General features: G+C 38.9%; 1 protein-coding gene across 1 annotated transcript; it reads left to right on the forward strand.

Moving 5' to 3' along the window:
* Positions 1 to 7,705: 7,705 nt before the first annotated feature.
* On the forward strand, positions 7,706 to 12,402 carry tmx1 (thioredoxin-related transmembrane protein 1). The gene is made up of 8 exons (XM_014994173.2): positions 7,706 to 7,961; positions 8,242 to 8,357; positions 8,527 to 8,572; positions 9,055 to 9,183; positions 9,405 to 9,450; positions 9,906 to 10,007; positions 10,096 to 10,162; positions 10,579 to 12,402. The coding sequence occupies exons 1-8, from the start codon at positions 7,753 to 7,755 to the stop codon at positions 10,788 to 10,790; spliced, it is 927 nt and encodes a 308-aa protein (XP_014849659.1). The 5' UTR covers positions 7,706 to 7,752; the 3' UTR covers positions 10,791 to 12,402.
* Positions 12,403 to 12,703: the final 301 nt, after the last annotated feature.

The raw sequence follows: 12,703 nt of genomic DNA on the forward strand, positions 1-12,703 counted from the left end.
CAGCTCTGATTTACATTTCTTGCTAAATTGCGGGTTTGAATATTGCAATACTTTCCTATAACAAAATAGACCTGCAGAAAGAAATTACTAATAAAATATCTTACATATGCATAGTTGTATGCTCTGTATAGAGATTTACCTTAGCTTTGATTGTATATTTCACAATTTTGTAATTTATCATTGTTTATTAAACTCTGAAAGCTGAGAGGCTTTGTTAATATTCTGTCCTAGAATGCGGTAAGATGTGCCCTTTTATTTTTTTGAGCACCTGCCCCTTTAGTGGTCTCTGCACGGCCCTGCCAGGCAGTTTTTCACATTTCCAGCTACAAAAATTGATTACAGGATATATTATATTAATACGGCTGTTTTTAAATGTTTCTTACAAGCTGTCAAAACACAAGACAGCAGATATGTCAGATTTCATAAAAACATCAGTAGTTTATCTTTTCCTCTTTTAACTTTTATTCGTTCTTACTTTCTTATCTGCTGTATTTTTGTGTTCCTGAGGCAATGTTGCGTGAACTTTTTATCACAAGTGCTGCCTTTGTAAGTACCGAATTGTCAAAGTGCCATCAGACATTTTAAAACAATATCACTAAACAGGACTTGGACTGATTTTGTGGCATCATAAAAAAATAAAAACTAATAAAAAAGGTTTAAAACTTTTGTTTTCATCGGAGCTGCTTGATTGGTAGAATGAAGGATGAAACTTAAATTTGTGCTCAATTTCAGTCAAAACTTTAAATTTCCTATTTCCTGGTTGGAAACATTTACTGATAAAAAATGGCAGAAAGTTCCCCGGAAGTTCGTATTTCAAACATTTTTCACTGACAAAAATGTGAAAATTCAATAGTTTGTTTCACCGTCTGATGATTTGCATCTCATCAAATTGCTCACACACCAAACGATTTCCTTCTGTGAGCATATTGGTACATCGTTTGAAAGTGCAAAATACAGAAAAATACATTGTTACCAACCCTTGTTCAAGGTTAAAGTCATCCATGTAAGTTCATACTAGAAAATCTTCAAATTTTCCAGCATGTAGTTCACCAAGAGAAGCTGCTTCTTTACGGAAAACAGAGGCATTGTGGGATGGGATCTCAATGATATGGAAAGAAATCTAAATATTTCGCGTGTGCGAGTTCTCACAACGTGGGAGTGTTTGCATCGAACAACAAAAAATACAAAAAGCAAAAACAAAAAAAAAGATGAAATAAAGACTTAGCCGCCAACTCGGCGGGAGAAAAAGAAGAAGCTGGGCCTGAACTGTGGACATTACAAAGAAAACAGTGTCGTCTTGCAGGAGGAGGCGTCCAAAAATAGCTGATAGCAAACATTTGGTGTGAACCAACATTGTTGTTTACTTTCATCCAAACATGTACTTACTGCATGTGTGTTTTCTCGAATGTTAAGAGGATAATGGGAGAAACACAACCAGGAAGTGAAGAACGCTGTTTTAGAAAAAAATTCAGTTTAAATTAAAACATAAAACGTCCTGTTCCGATGAGATGTGATGATGATTCCAACGGGCAGCCAGATCCTGTCCCAAAAAGTGACCGTTTCTTTCTTTAAATTTGATTATTTTGTGTAAGAAGAAAATAAAAAGCAGAGGTTTATGTTTTCAAAATGACTGCGAGGAACTCAGCCATAGAAATGAAAAGGTTCTTGATACTCAAGAGAAACCTGAGCCAGACATCTTCATCTTATCTTACAAGGTGTCAGTTTCCATGCTCTCAGCCCGCTTGTGGAGAAATCTTTGCTCCCTCTGTGGCTAACAAGGAGAAGCTTTTAAAGAAACACAAAGCAAATCCTGAATAGCAGATCAGAGGAAATTATGTGTCCGTAGTACAACATTAGTTCAATAAAAATAACTCTTTCTTGGTTCTTTATCCTATTTTTCTGAGAGGCTGAATTCTGGGATTCTATTGGCTCACAAATAAACACTGTATGTTTTATGATATTAGACTGTTTTATAAACTCACCTGCTCAAGGACTACAGATGGAAACTAGCTTAAGCTAAACCTGGTGCAAAGCCTCTTTTTGCGCATCACTACGGCGCCCCCTACAGGACGTGGAGGATTTTTTTTCCTTTTGCGTTACCTCGCAATAGGCTTTGCGTTCATGAATCAGTTCATGCGGCAAAATTGGACACTGAAAGTCTTTCTTATGGCCCCTAGGGGGCTCCGTAGCAAATAAACAGACATAAACATGTAGTGAATAAACTGTTTTTTTTCCGCCAAAGAGTTAAGAATACATTTATACATATATATGCTTTATTATATATGCTTCACACATTTATAAACGAATAAAACTAAATAAAACCCCCCACTAAACTAACTGATATAAACTAAAACACTTTAAATGTGCATAATTATGTGTAATTTCTCTTTAGAATATAAATATTTTTATTTTCCCAGAATTTTCACATTTACTGAGACGTACCTGCATATTAAACCAAGATTTGGGCTTAATCTCACTGAACCAACTGCACGCCAGAAAGGAGACCGAGAGGGGAATAGGAGTTTTGAAAGCACTTTGGAAAACCTCATCAATTATCAAGCATTCTGGCGCATGCTGATTGACTGCTGCACCGCCTGGGGTAGAAATTTAGCTTTCCAGAGCAAGGATTACCGTGTTGACACAAACGGTTTGATATTTCTCTCCACGCGGGCTGAAAATGATTTGGGAATGCTGATCTTTCAAGTTTCAAAATTAGGATTCCTTATCTAGGCCCTGGTGGCTCATGCATACCGTCACCATTTATCATCCAGAGGTAAAAAAGATCTTAAACGTGGCAAATGGGCTGAATTTTAATAGCGTCCCTCGGGCGATGGCGAAATAAATAACAGGCAAATCTCAACGACAGAGGTTTGCTGGAGAGCTAATCACAAGAAAGCAATTCACTAGTTTGATGAGTTAGTTCATCTAAAGCCTAATGAGCTCAAATCTGCTGGTGCTGTTTAGCGGTTTGAAGGTGGTGTAATTTCAACCTTTGGGTATAAAATATTATTTAAACTTTTTGAAGTCAAAGTCTGAACCTCGCTTGACCCAGATTCCACTTTAATCCAAAAATGAGTAGCAGTGATTGTGCGAGAGGCGACTGAACGCCCCGACCCGTTCGCCATAACAAGCTTAGCATCGTATTTCATTATCCACAATAAAATGTGGTCATAACGTTTCCTGAAGCCGTGTTCAGTCGGCAGCGATTCTGTCGCATTGTTAAAATGAATAAGACGTACAAAACAACATGGAGCCAACGACAAACCCTCTCAGGTAATTAGGAAAGCTCCAGTGGCTCCAGATGTTGATTAGGACGTCGGAACAGATGCTATTAAGTTGTAATTTGCAGGTTGGGCTCGTCTCCTCCGAGGCGTGTTTGGCATTCTTTATGCGTCTTTCTGAGTACCTAATGTGTGCGGTACTCTTGTTCTGCTGACAAGACACTTCTTTTCAGGAAAACAACCAAAAAAACAACCAAACAAAAAACCTTCAATTGGAGGACAGGATGTGGTAGAAGTTAATTTATTCCCTTCGTAAACCGTACAGACATGTCTCTACAAATGCTTGCTGCTGCTTTCATTGCGTTTTTATCCACTATGCAATAAACACTAAGCTCTAAGAACACAGTATGAGTCAACACCTCTCAATGAAAACACAGTAGACTCTAAAACTAATAAAACACAGAGGGGACATTGTTAACTGACCAGAAGAGAAATTTTTTGCGATGACGGTTTTATTGCTATGGCAAAAATGATGCAGTGTATTGGTATCTACTATGTAGCTAAAGGGGCAGCATTACGTAAAAATGGACTTTTTTGAGCTTTTACATCATGTTATAATGTTATTCCCTCATCTAAAACATACCTGCAGTGTTACTTTGATTCTTTCATGCATGTTTGATGAAATCCTTTTATCTCCCATGGCAACCTCTCAGCTGTGCAAAACGCCTGGGTGGGTCTAGCTCCACCTTCAAGGAGGTGAAGCTGAAGGTAACATAATTACTGCCCCCCCTTAAATCATATGTGTCCAACATTACACAATCATGTCACATATAGATGTTTAAATAAGGGTAAGGTTTAATGTAAAAAGGTTAACAGAGTTCTTCTGTTTTTCTGGGGATTTTTTTTTGTCCCTCTTAAATTTTTACTGTTTAATGAATGTTAATATCAGACAAAAATGCCCTGAATTAGCAAGAAATTCAGTTTTTAACCAATGTTTTGAATTATTAAGAGGAAAATCCAACAAAATTAGCAGCTAATTTTGCTAAATCAAATATTTTCAAGAGAAACACCATATATTTAAATGTTTGACATGCACCGCCTAAGCCATGTGGCCCTGTCTAAAATCATTTCAGATTTTAGGCCGAGGCTTTTACTGTGCATTGGACAAATAACTGTGGTGGTTTCATTGCTAATATGGTGTTTGCTCCACATTACAGCTGGATTTTTAGTCAGAATACTAAGAGTGAATATGAGTTCTGGAGGCGCCGAGCGGTGAAACACCCAGAGAGATTAGTTGTAGAATATTATGTGGTGCGCTCTCCAATTGAAAGGCTCCACTGTGCTGCCTCACACCCACACACTGCCACTTCTCACTCATCATACTTGAAACCTTGAAATTACTGAATACCATCAGCTTTCACATGAGAGCTGAGTAACTGCGCAGCTCCGCACAAAATGGACACACAGTTCACACGGACACGTCTTATGTAACACTGTTTATACGTCAAACGTTACTGAAATGATTAAAATACAGGTTGAATATTGAAACTAGAGCCTGGTGGCTGAATGTATGCAGCAGGTAATTGTCCTTCTGTGTGTTTAAATCGCTAAAACATACATGACTCATAATTAGAGTCATGAATATATGATCTATTTTAAACAAAACTATTCCATCAGCTGCCCAGGAGTTCACTTAACCCAGAAGTAAAGAGATTAGCCCATTTTTTCAACAAATAATGTCCCCCCCTGCTGGCCATTAGATAGAAGGAGGTGGCATTTACTTCACATATCGGTGGATACATCCATGTTGTGCCACCGCTCTGTGGTCAGCATGTAAACTGTCAGGTATACTACAGAATAAATCATAGATACCATCCATGAATCAGATAATTATTGATACAAATCGAGAGTCTGTTGTCTGAATGCAGAAGCTCTGCTTACTGTTGCCTACATTCAAGAAAAAAAATCAACAATATCCAAAGATTTACTCCATATAATAATCAACCAGTAAGCAACCCAACAGGCCGAAACATCACCAGTTGAGACTGGAAATTTTATCAAGATCAATTTCTTAATTTATGGAACAACTTATGCTGGATTGATGTTCTCCTATCAAGCAACCTAAAGGTGATTGGTATCAGAGTCACTGACTAATATAACGTCCTGTTTTCCCAAAACTGGCTTATAGCCCATGTGCATTACTTTGTCGAGCTAATGAGTCTTTTTTTTGTTGTTGTTTTCAAAAACAACCTGAAGACTGCGTCAGCTAGTGCAGCTCCCTGTTTATCTGTCATGTAACCTACTGTCCTCTAATATGCCAAGACATAATTAACTGCAATCATACTTAATTATAACACAAGCTGATGTGTTGACAACTCGTATCAAAACAGACCAGAAACATGCTAGTGCTAGCCATTCACCAACGGAGATAGACACTAGCCTACCTCTGTCAGTGGAGATAGGCTAGTGTCTGTCTCTGTTGACGGTCTGCTATTGCCACCAATGGTCTCCATTGGTGAAAGTGTCCATTCATCCATTAATAGATGGATGGATGGACACTTGTTGGGTCTATAGAGCAACAAAATTAGCAAAAAAAGTGAGGCTGAGCCCCTCTGAAGAAAATCTGAAGTCAAGAGGAATTTAATTGGTGAGCTATTATTGATGTTAGTGTCATTTACTGCTCTCTGTTAGCTAGCCTTAGAGTGCATGCGCTAACGTGTACGCAGCCTGTTGCAATTTTACTTTTTACATTTTTGTCGATTGATTTTTTTTACATTAATTCTTTTTGCACTTTCTTAGGAGCTAAGATCTTATCTTCAACTATGTTGACTAAGCAAGCAATTTCCCCTTGGGGATTGATAAAGTATATTCTATTCTACTCTATTAAGGTTGTTAGTTTTTAATATATATCACATTCTTTCAGTAAAATACCACACCTCGTACCTGCAAATGCCTATATTAAAAGACTTGGAATTACACTATCAAAAGTACATGCATTTTTCTGAATTTTCAGTATTGTGACCTACAAGCTTTCAAAGTCTAGCAATCAAAAACATTGTCAAAAAGGAAAATTTGAAAGGTCCACAGTGCGCTGCAATCCTGAAACTGCGTGGCTGACATTTGATTTAATCAGAAAGGAAATAAGAACAATGAGTGATAAAAGTATAGCTAAAATTTGCTTTTCATGTATAAACCTGTGGTCACAACAGCGACATACCAAAAAACAAGAAGGGTTTTTATACCACAGATAGAAATATCCATGATCTTCCCTCTGAGCCGCACTCGAGAAATCACCATGGAAACAATCAGTCTCTGATAAGGAGTTTAATCAATAGCAAATTAAATGTAAAATTAGAAGAATCTGGCAGATCTAAGTGACTGTTTCCAATTACATGAGCGAATCTAACATGAAAAAAAAAACACTATTAGTGTAAGAGGCACAACAGAACAATCTGAAGCATATTTAGTTCACAGTGAACAGCAGGAAACCAGAGCAGAAGAGTTTGATGGAACAACACCAAACGAGATCACCCCTCTGTGGTCTGCTTCCTATTTTTCCTCATTGGTGCGTTACGTTAAAGCAGAGACGTCAATGAGTGTTGGACAGGACAAGATCCTTTTTTTTGTTGTTGCTGTAAGTGGAGCAGAGCTGATGGTTGGAGAACGGGGGCCGTAGGTAGGTTCACAAAAGGATGTCATCTGGGAGGTATTTTTAGAGTGTGAGGCGCACTGCTAGTCGTCCGCCGGTGCAATCTGCCTGCAGGTTCCCAGCAATAATAACTGCTCTCATTCAGCACATTCACTCAGATTCATGCACCGCATGTGCAGAGGAGCAGGACTCACAAAAAAGAGATATGAATATCTATATATGATGAGAACATGTCTGCGTAATGTGATATTCAGGTTTTTGGGAGGAAACACACTTGACTGGCTTGAATATTCCATTAGTATTATCTCATGGGCTGGCAAAATTGGATAAGATTTAACAGGGTGGCACTATTTGGCAACATTTATTGTATGAAACAGCACTTACCTTTTTGTAGAGGAAGTGCTTTAGAGAGGATAAAAATCAAACAAAAACCAAGTATTGAGTACACAAAATTTAGAATACTTTTTAGAAGTTTGACATTTCTGTTTAAAATATCTTTTCTATTATTTATTTTCTGTAGTATTCTACCTTTTTGAGACACTGAATTTTGGGTTTTTATTATATGTAAACCATAATCATTTAAATTAAAAGAATTAAAGTGGTAATTTGTTAGCTGACACATAACTGCTACAATGATGTACTTATAAAGCACTATTAATTTTGATTGTTAGAATTGCTCCTTCATTTATTGGTATTAATTTGGTGGATTTATGTTTTTTTAATGTTTTTTTTTCTCCACTTTGAATAATAGTGGCAGGCAAAAGAAGATGTTTGTTTAAACATTTTAAGAACAAGGTAATCACAGCAAATATGTTTTGCTATCAGCTGACTCTGACGTCACTACCGCTACCGCGAAGGCGCACACCGGAAGTGACTTGTGGAATGGACACGGGTCGTTGGCTAGCTAGCAGCATGAGTGGAATCATGTTGTTTTTATCGGGGGGAGCGGGTCTCCGGTCCTGGACATGTCCTTTTCTCCTTCTCCTGACATTTTGGTCGTCGCTGCCAGCCTCGGCCAAGCCCGACAGCCTCAAGGAAGTGACGGACGGGGACTGGGAGAAGATAATGACCGGAGAATGGATGATTGAGTTGTCAGTGTCCCGCTAACAGGCTAACCAGCTAATTTTGCAGTTTCTGTTTTGAACAAAATCCCGAGTTCCCGCGTCAGCTAAACCAGCTTAAAATTAGTTTATGTCTTTCTTAATTTAGTCACACAACGCTACGAAAAAGTCAAGCTTTCTAAGCAAATATTATATACTGCTAACCAGCTTTTTTGGGGGGGGCGGGGGGACGCTAACTTGGGGGCTAATGATGTCGAGCAGCACGACGTGCACAATAAATTGAAAGCCTCTTAAACCTTTTCTCCCGCAGCTACGCACCCTGGTGTCCTGCATGCCAGCAGCTGCAGCCGGTGTGGAAAGAGTTCGCGGACTGGGGGGAAGACATGGGCATCAACGTCGCCAAGGTGGATGTGACGGAGCAGCCTGGTAAGCTGGACAACACTATTTAGCTCAGTCATACTGCGACTATCTGGTTTAATCTATCATCTGTAATGTGTTTTACTGGGATAGATCTAACACAAACAAGCTAATGCATTAATGTGAGGTTGCAAAAAAAAAAAAGGTCTTCCTGCTGACTGTCTCTTTCCTCTGTAAGGTCTGAGTGGGCGATTCATCATAACTTCACTTCCTACAATATACCAGTACGTATCTGCATGGTTTGTGGTTTCCATTGCTTCCGCTTTTGTGTTTGTCTTTTTTTCTTTTCTTCAGCAGTACCTAAAGATAATTGCTGCAAACATAGTTTCAATGTTGCATATACTCTGAGGTATATGTTAGAATCTTTATTATTATTTAAAAGAAAGAAGCAAACTGTTATGAGTTATTTTTAACAGGTGATTGTTCATTTGTGGTCTCCATTTGGTGATGTTGCTTTTAGAAGTTAAATAAAGATAAGAGAGTTTTTAGAACATCCTGCTGTTGCAGAAACAGCTTTAAAGTGTAAAAATGTATTTTCTATTTGACTTTTGTGCCACAGAAACCACCATTATAAACATTAGAAATAACACTAGTAAAATAAATAGAAATCAAAATGTTTGTTTTTTTTATCAGGAGTTTGATGAAAAACCTGAGCTCCAGTTAATTTTGTCACAGATTGAGATTTTTATCTATTTTTATTTTTCAGCTGCAAGGACGGCATTTTCCGCAAGTACCACGGCGCTCGTACCAAAGAAGACTTCCTCAGCTTTGTCGACGAACAGAAATGGAAAAACACGGAGCCCGTTTCTTCGTGGTTCGGGCCGTCCTCGTTCTTGTAAGTGGCTACAAAAAAAAAAAAAAAAAATCTCCCGTGAAAAACACGTTTGGGTCCTCCTGTGTTTTTGAAATCTCAGAAAACGTCGGCGGACGTTAACTCTATTCTCGGTGTCTTCTGGTGGGCTTGAAAAAGCAACACACAAACATGCAGATATTTTTTGTGACTGACTGACAGATCTGTGTCGAGTTACAAGCTGCGTTCGCCTCCTCTTTTGACAGGATGAACTCGATGTCGGCTTTGTTCAAGCTCTCCATGTTCATCCGAGTAAGTAAATGACACACTCGTTGATTTTTGCAGACTGTGTTTTGAGAGGATTGTGGCTCCTGGTGATTGGTGTGTAATAAATAGCGAATATGACAGCAGAAGATGGAATCATTTCCACCTTTTGTACTTAAAATAGTGTTTTCTTTTTCTTGTTCTAGGTGGGGCTCATTCCCCTTGATTGCACATTGTTCATCTTGTAAACCAGAGAGAGTTAAAACCCGTCCTAACTATTTTTAGTGCTAAGCGCCCACTGATATGAAATCAAACTTCCTGTTCAGTGTTGATAAATATTCAAATTACAACATCCACAGTTTAAAAATGACATTGCTTTTCAAGCAAAATGTCTGCTGCTGAATACTAAAAATGAATGTGCTGCTCACATACTTTGTGTATCTTGACTATTCAGATCATGTCAAGGCCAAAAATAGGTGAGAACCGTGTTTTTTTCTTCCCAGCGTTGCCATAACTACATGACGGAGCAGCTGGGGATTCCTGTTTGGGGTTCATATGTCATCTTTGGCCTGGTCACCTTGTTTGCTGGCCTGACGTTGGGTCTGGTGAGTACTGCTGTGTCACTCCATGAGAAGCTACGGCTCAAACATGCCGTGAATAATTTACATAATCTTAATACTTTTGTCGTTTCAGTTGCTAGTGTTCATCGCAGATTACGTCTTTCCTTCACGACGATTTTCCTCACCCGATTATTACCAGAGTGAGTTTTGCATTAATATTTGTATCATGCTGTGACTCGGACAAGTATTAATACTTCCTGAATAGCTTCAGATTTTGGTTTCAACCACAAACTTGAATGTATATATATTTTTAAGGATTTCAAGTGATAAATGATCAAATAATGTGTAATTATGAAGAAGGAAGAAAAGGACCTGCTGAGCTTGGCGCTAGTGCAGTCCACCAGCAGCCAACTGTGTTTTTCAATCAAGTTTATTGATTTATATCACATTTCAGCAACCAAGGAGTTCAATGTATTTGGCATCATAAAAACCACAAACATTAAAACCACATACTTTCTCACATACATGTGAGAAAAGGTTAAAACCTTTTGTCACATGCAGCGTTAGCTTGTAGCTAGCTCTTAGCCTCCCTGACGTTGCGTGTGCGTTTCTGCAGAGAAACAGTCAATGGAGCAGTCCCGACTAATCCAGAATCAGGACGAGGACCAGGAGGCTGACGGCGAGGAGGACGACGATGAGGAGGAGGAAGAAGACCAGGACGGGGCCTGGAGAAGGCAAAGGGAGTCTCCCGAGGGCCAGGGCTACCCCGACGAAGCCCTGAGGAAGAGAGCGGTGGCCAGCCGCGAGGAAGACGAGGAGGAAAGCTAGAGAGCCGGCGCCGGGATTCCCGTTCTTCGTTCGATAAGAGCACAGTGGAGTCAGCCGGAGATGGAGCAGCTGTGGTCCTGAGCGGCAGTATTAAGAAGAAGGGGTCCAAAATCTTCCCACCCCCAACCCAAGACGCACCCCACTGTACTCCCCTCCCTCCTCTGTTAAAAGCGGGAGACTTCTACCTCGGCTCTCTCCACCTGAGCAGCGGGCTCCAACTGGAACAACAACAAAAACTTTCCTCACACGTGTTTTTACGTGCGGCGTAGGTATGGAGTGCAGTACAGACGAATTTTGATTCGCTGTTTATGCTATGCATTGTTTTTCAAAAAGTTTTTTCTTCTTTGAATTCTAACAAGCTTTGGTCTGTAAATTTTACTCTACAAATGGGTCATTTTTTTCTGCACACACACCATTCAGCATTCTGCTGGTAGGCTAGTTTTAATCCTTAAAACGTCAAATCTATTTAGCTCCATCATAGCGACATGAAAATGCTGATGTTTAAAATGGGAACAGCTTCACAGGTTAATTACAGTTCAAATTAAACCTCTGGATGATTAATGTGGATCTGGACTTTGGTGTGTGGCGAACTTCTTAAAGTAAACTAGATTTGACTTTATATGAATGCAGCAACGACCAAAGACGTTCAAAACTACAGTTTGAAGTCTGAGCAACTCACCGAACATCTGTGGCTGCAACTCCCTTCCCAGTTTACGACGTAATGCTTTACTGATTAAAGTTTCGCTCACCGTGTTCCGGTAAAGACAAAATCGAGTAAAATAAAAAAATAAATAAAAAACCATGAAAGCAGCACTTGTGCAACTTAAAATGAACCACGTGCAATAAAATGTATTAAGCCTTGGGTTAAAAAAAAAACACACACACACACACACACAGGAAGTTATGAGGCAGGAACTCCTTTAATGTACAATGCTGAGTCGTCACACAAGTTTGAGCTGCAGTGTATATATTTTACTGAAATCTTCATAAGCACATTCAGACTTTTTTGGAGGGAACAGGGAGGGAAAAAAAATATGTTATTCACTCCAAACGTGTGTGTTCGTACTGCTTGGACATGGATTATGTTGCAGTCATTTTGTGTTCCAATGTATTCAGGTTTTTTTTGTTTTTTTGCTGTTTTTATCAATGTTTACTTTAGGAACCTCCTAAATGTGCTGCTGACCTGCGGTTGAGGCAGCAGCAGACTGTATGCATGCTGAAAGGCAATAAAAAGGACAAAGTGAGGGGGATGGCTGTACACAGCGGAGAGACTTTGTCTACTTTAGTTGGTTTTTTTTTTTTTAAACCTTTCTCCAAAATTTCAAGCATCTGATTCAAAGCTACAAAAATCACTTGTTGCTAGAAAAAGTTGTGCCCATCGTTTCACCTGCATTTTCACGCACTTCTCATTGTTTTTCTAGGGCTTGTGATGAACTTCACGGACTATTGACACACTTAAATATTTTTTATAATCTCCTTAAAAACGGATGCGTTCATTTGGAAATCCCTCAATTTTTGTTTCCTGATCGCTATTTATGGCTTGTAGCATTTTCACTCTACTCCAGGCAGCTTCTGCTCTTCATTTCTTTGAATAAAAGTTTAACAATAAAAACTTGTTTTTTTTGTTTCTGTAAGCAGTTGATGTAGCTTATGCGTTTGTTTGATTGGGTTAATTATGAAAAACAGTTCATTACACAAAGACGTCCTTAGCTCCAGTTTGAATTGACATGTTGAAAAATGATTCGGTAATCATTTTCGGTAGGAAAAAGTCATAAGAAATGTTCAATTATCAAGTTTGGAGACTTAACTGGCACACTGGATACATTTAAAAGCTCCTTTTTGGTGACTTCAGTCCGTCTTGAATGACGCTTCAGACAAAACTATAGTCTGAAATACAAAAATTCTGCCAACAT

This window comes from Poecilia mexicana, unplaced genomic scaffold, assembly GCF_051168715.1.
Source record: "Poecilia mexicana isolate PSO_F unplaced genomic scaffold, ASM5116871v1 scaffold_22, whole genome shotgun sequence".
NCBI lineage: Eukaryota > Metazoa > Chordata > Actinopteri > Cyprinodontiformes > Poeciliidae > Poecilia > Poecilia mexicana.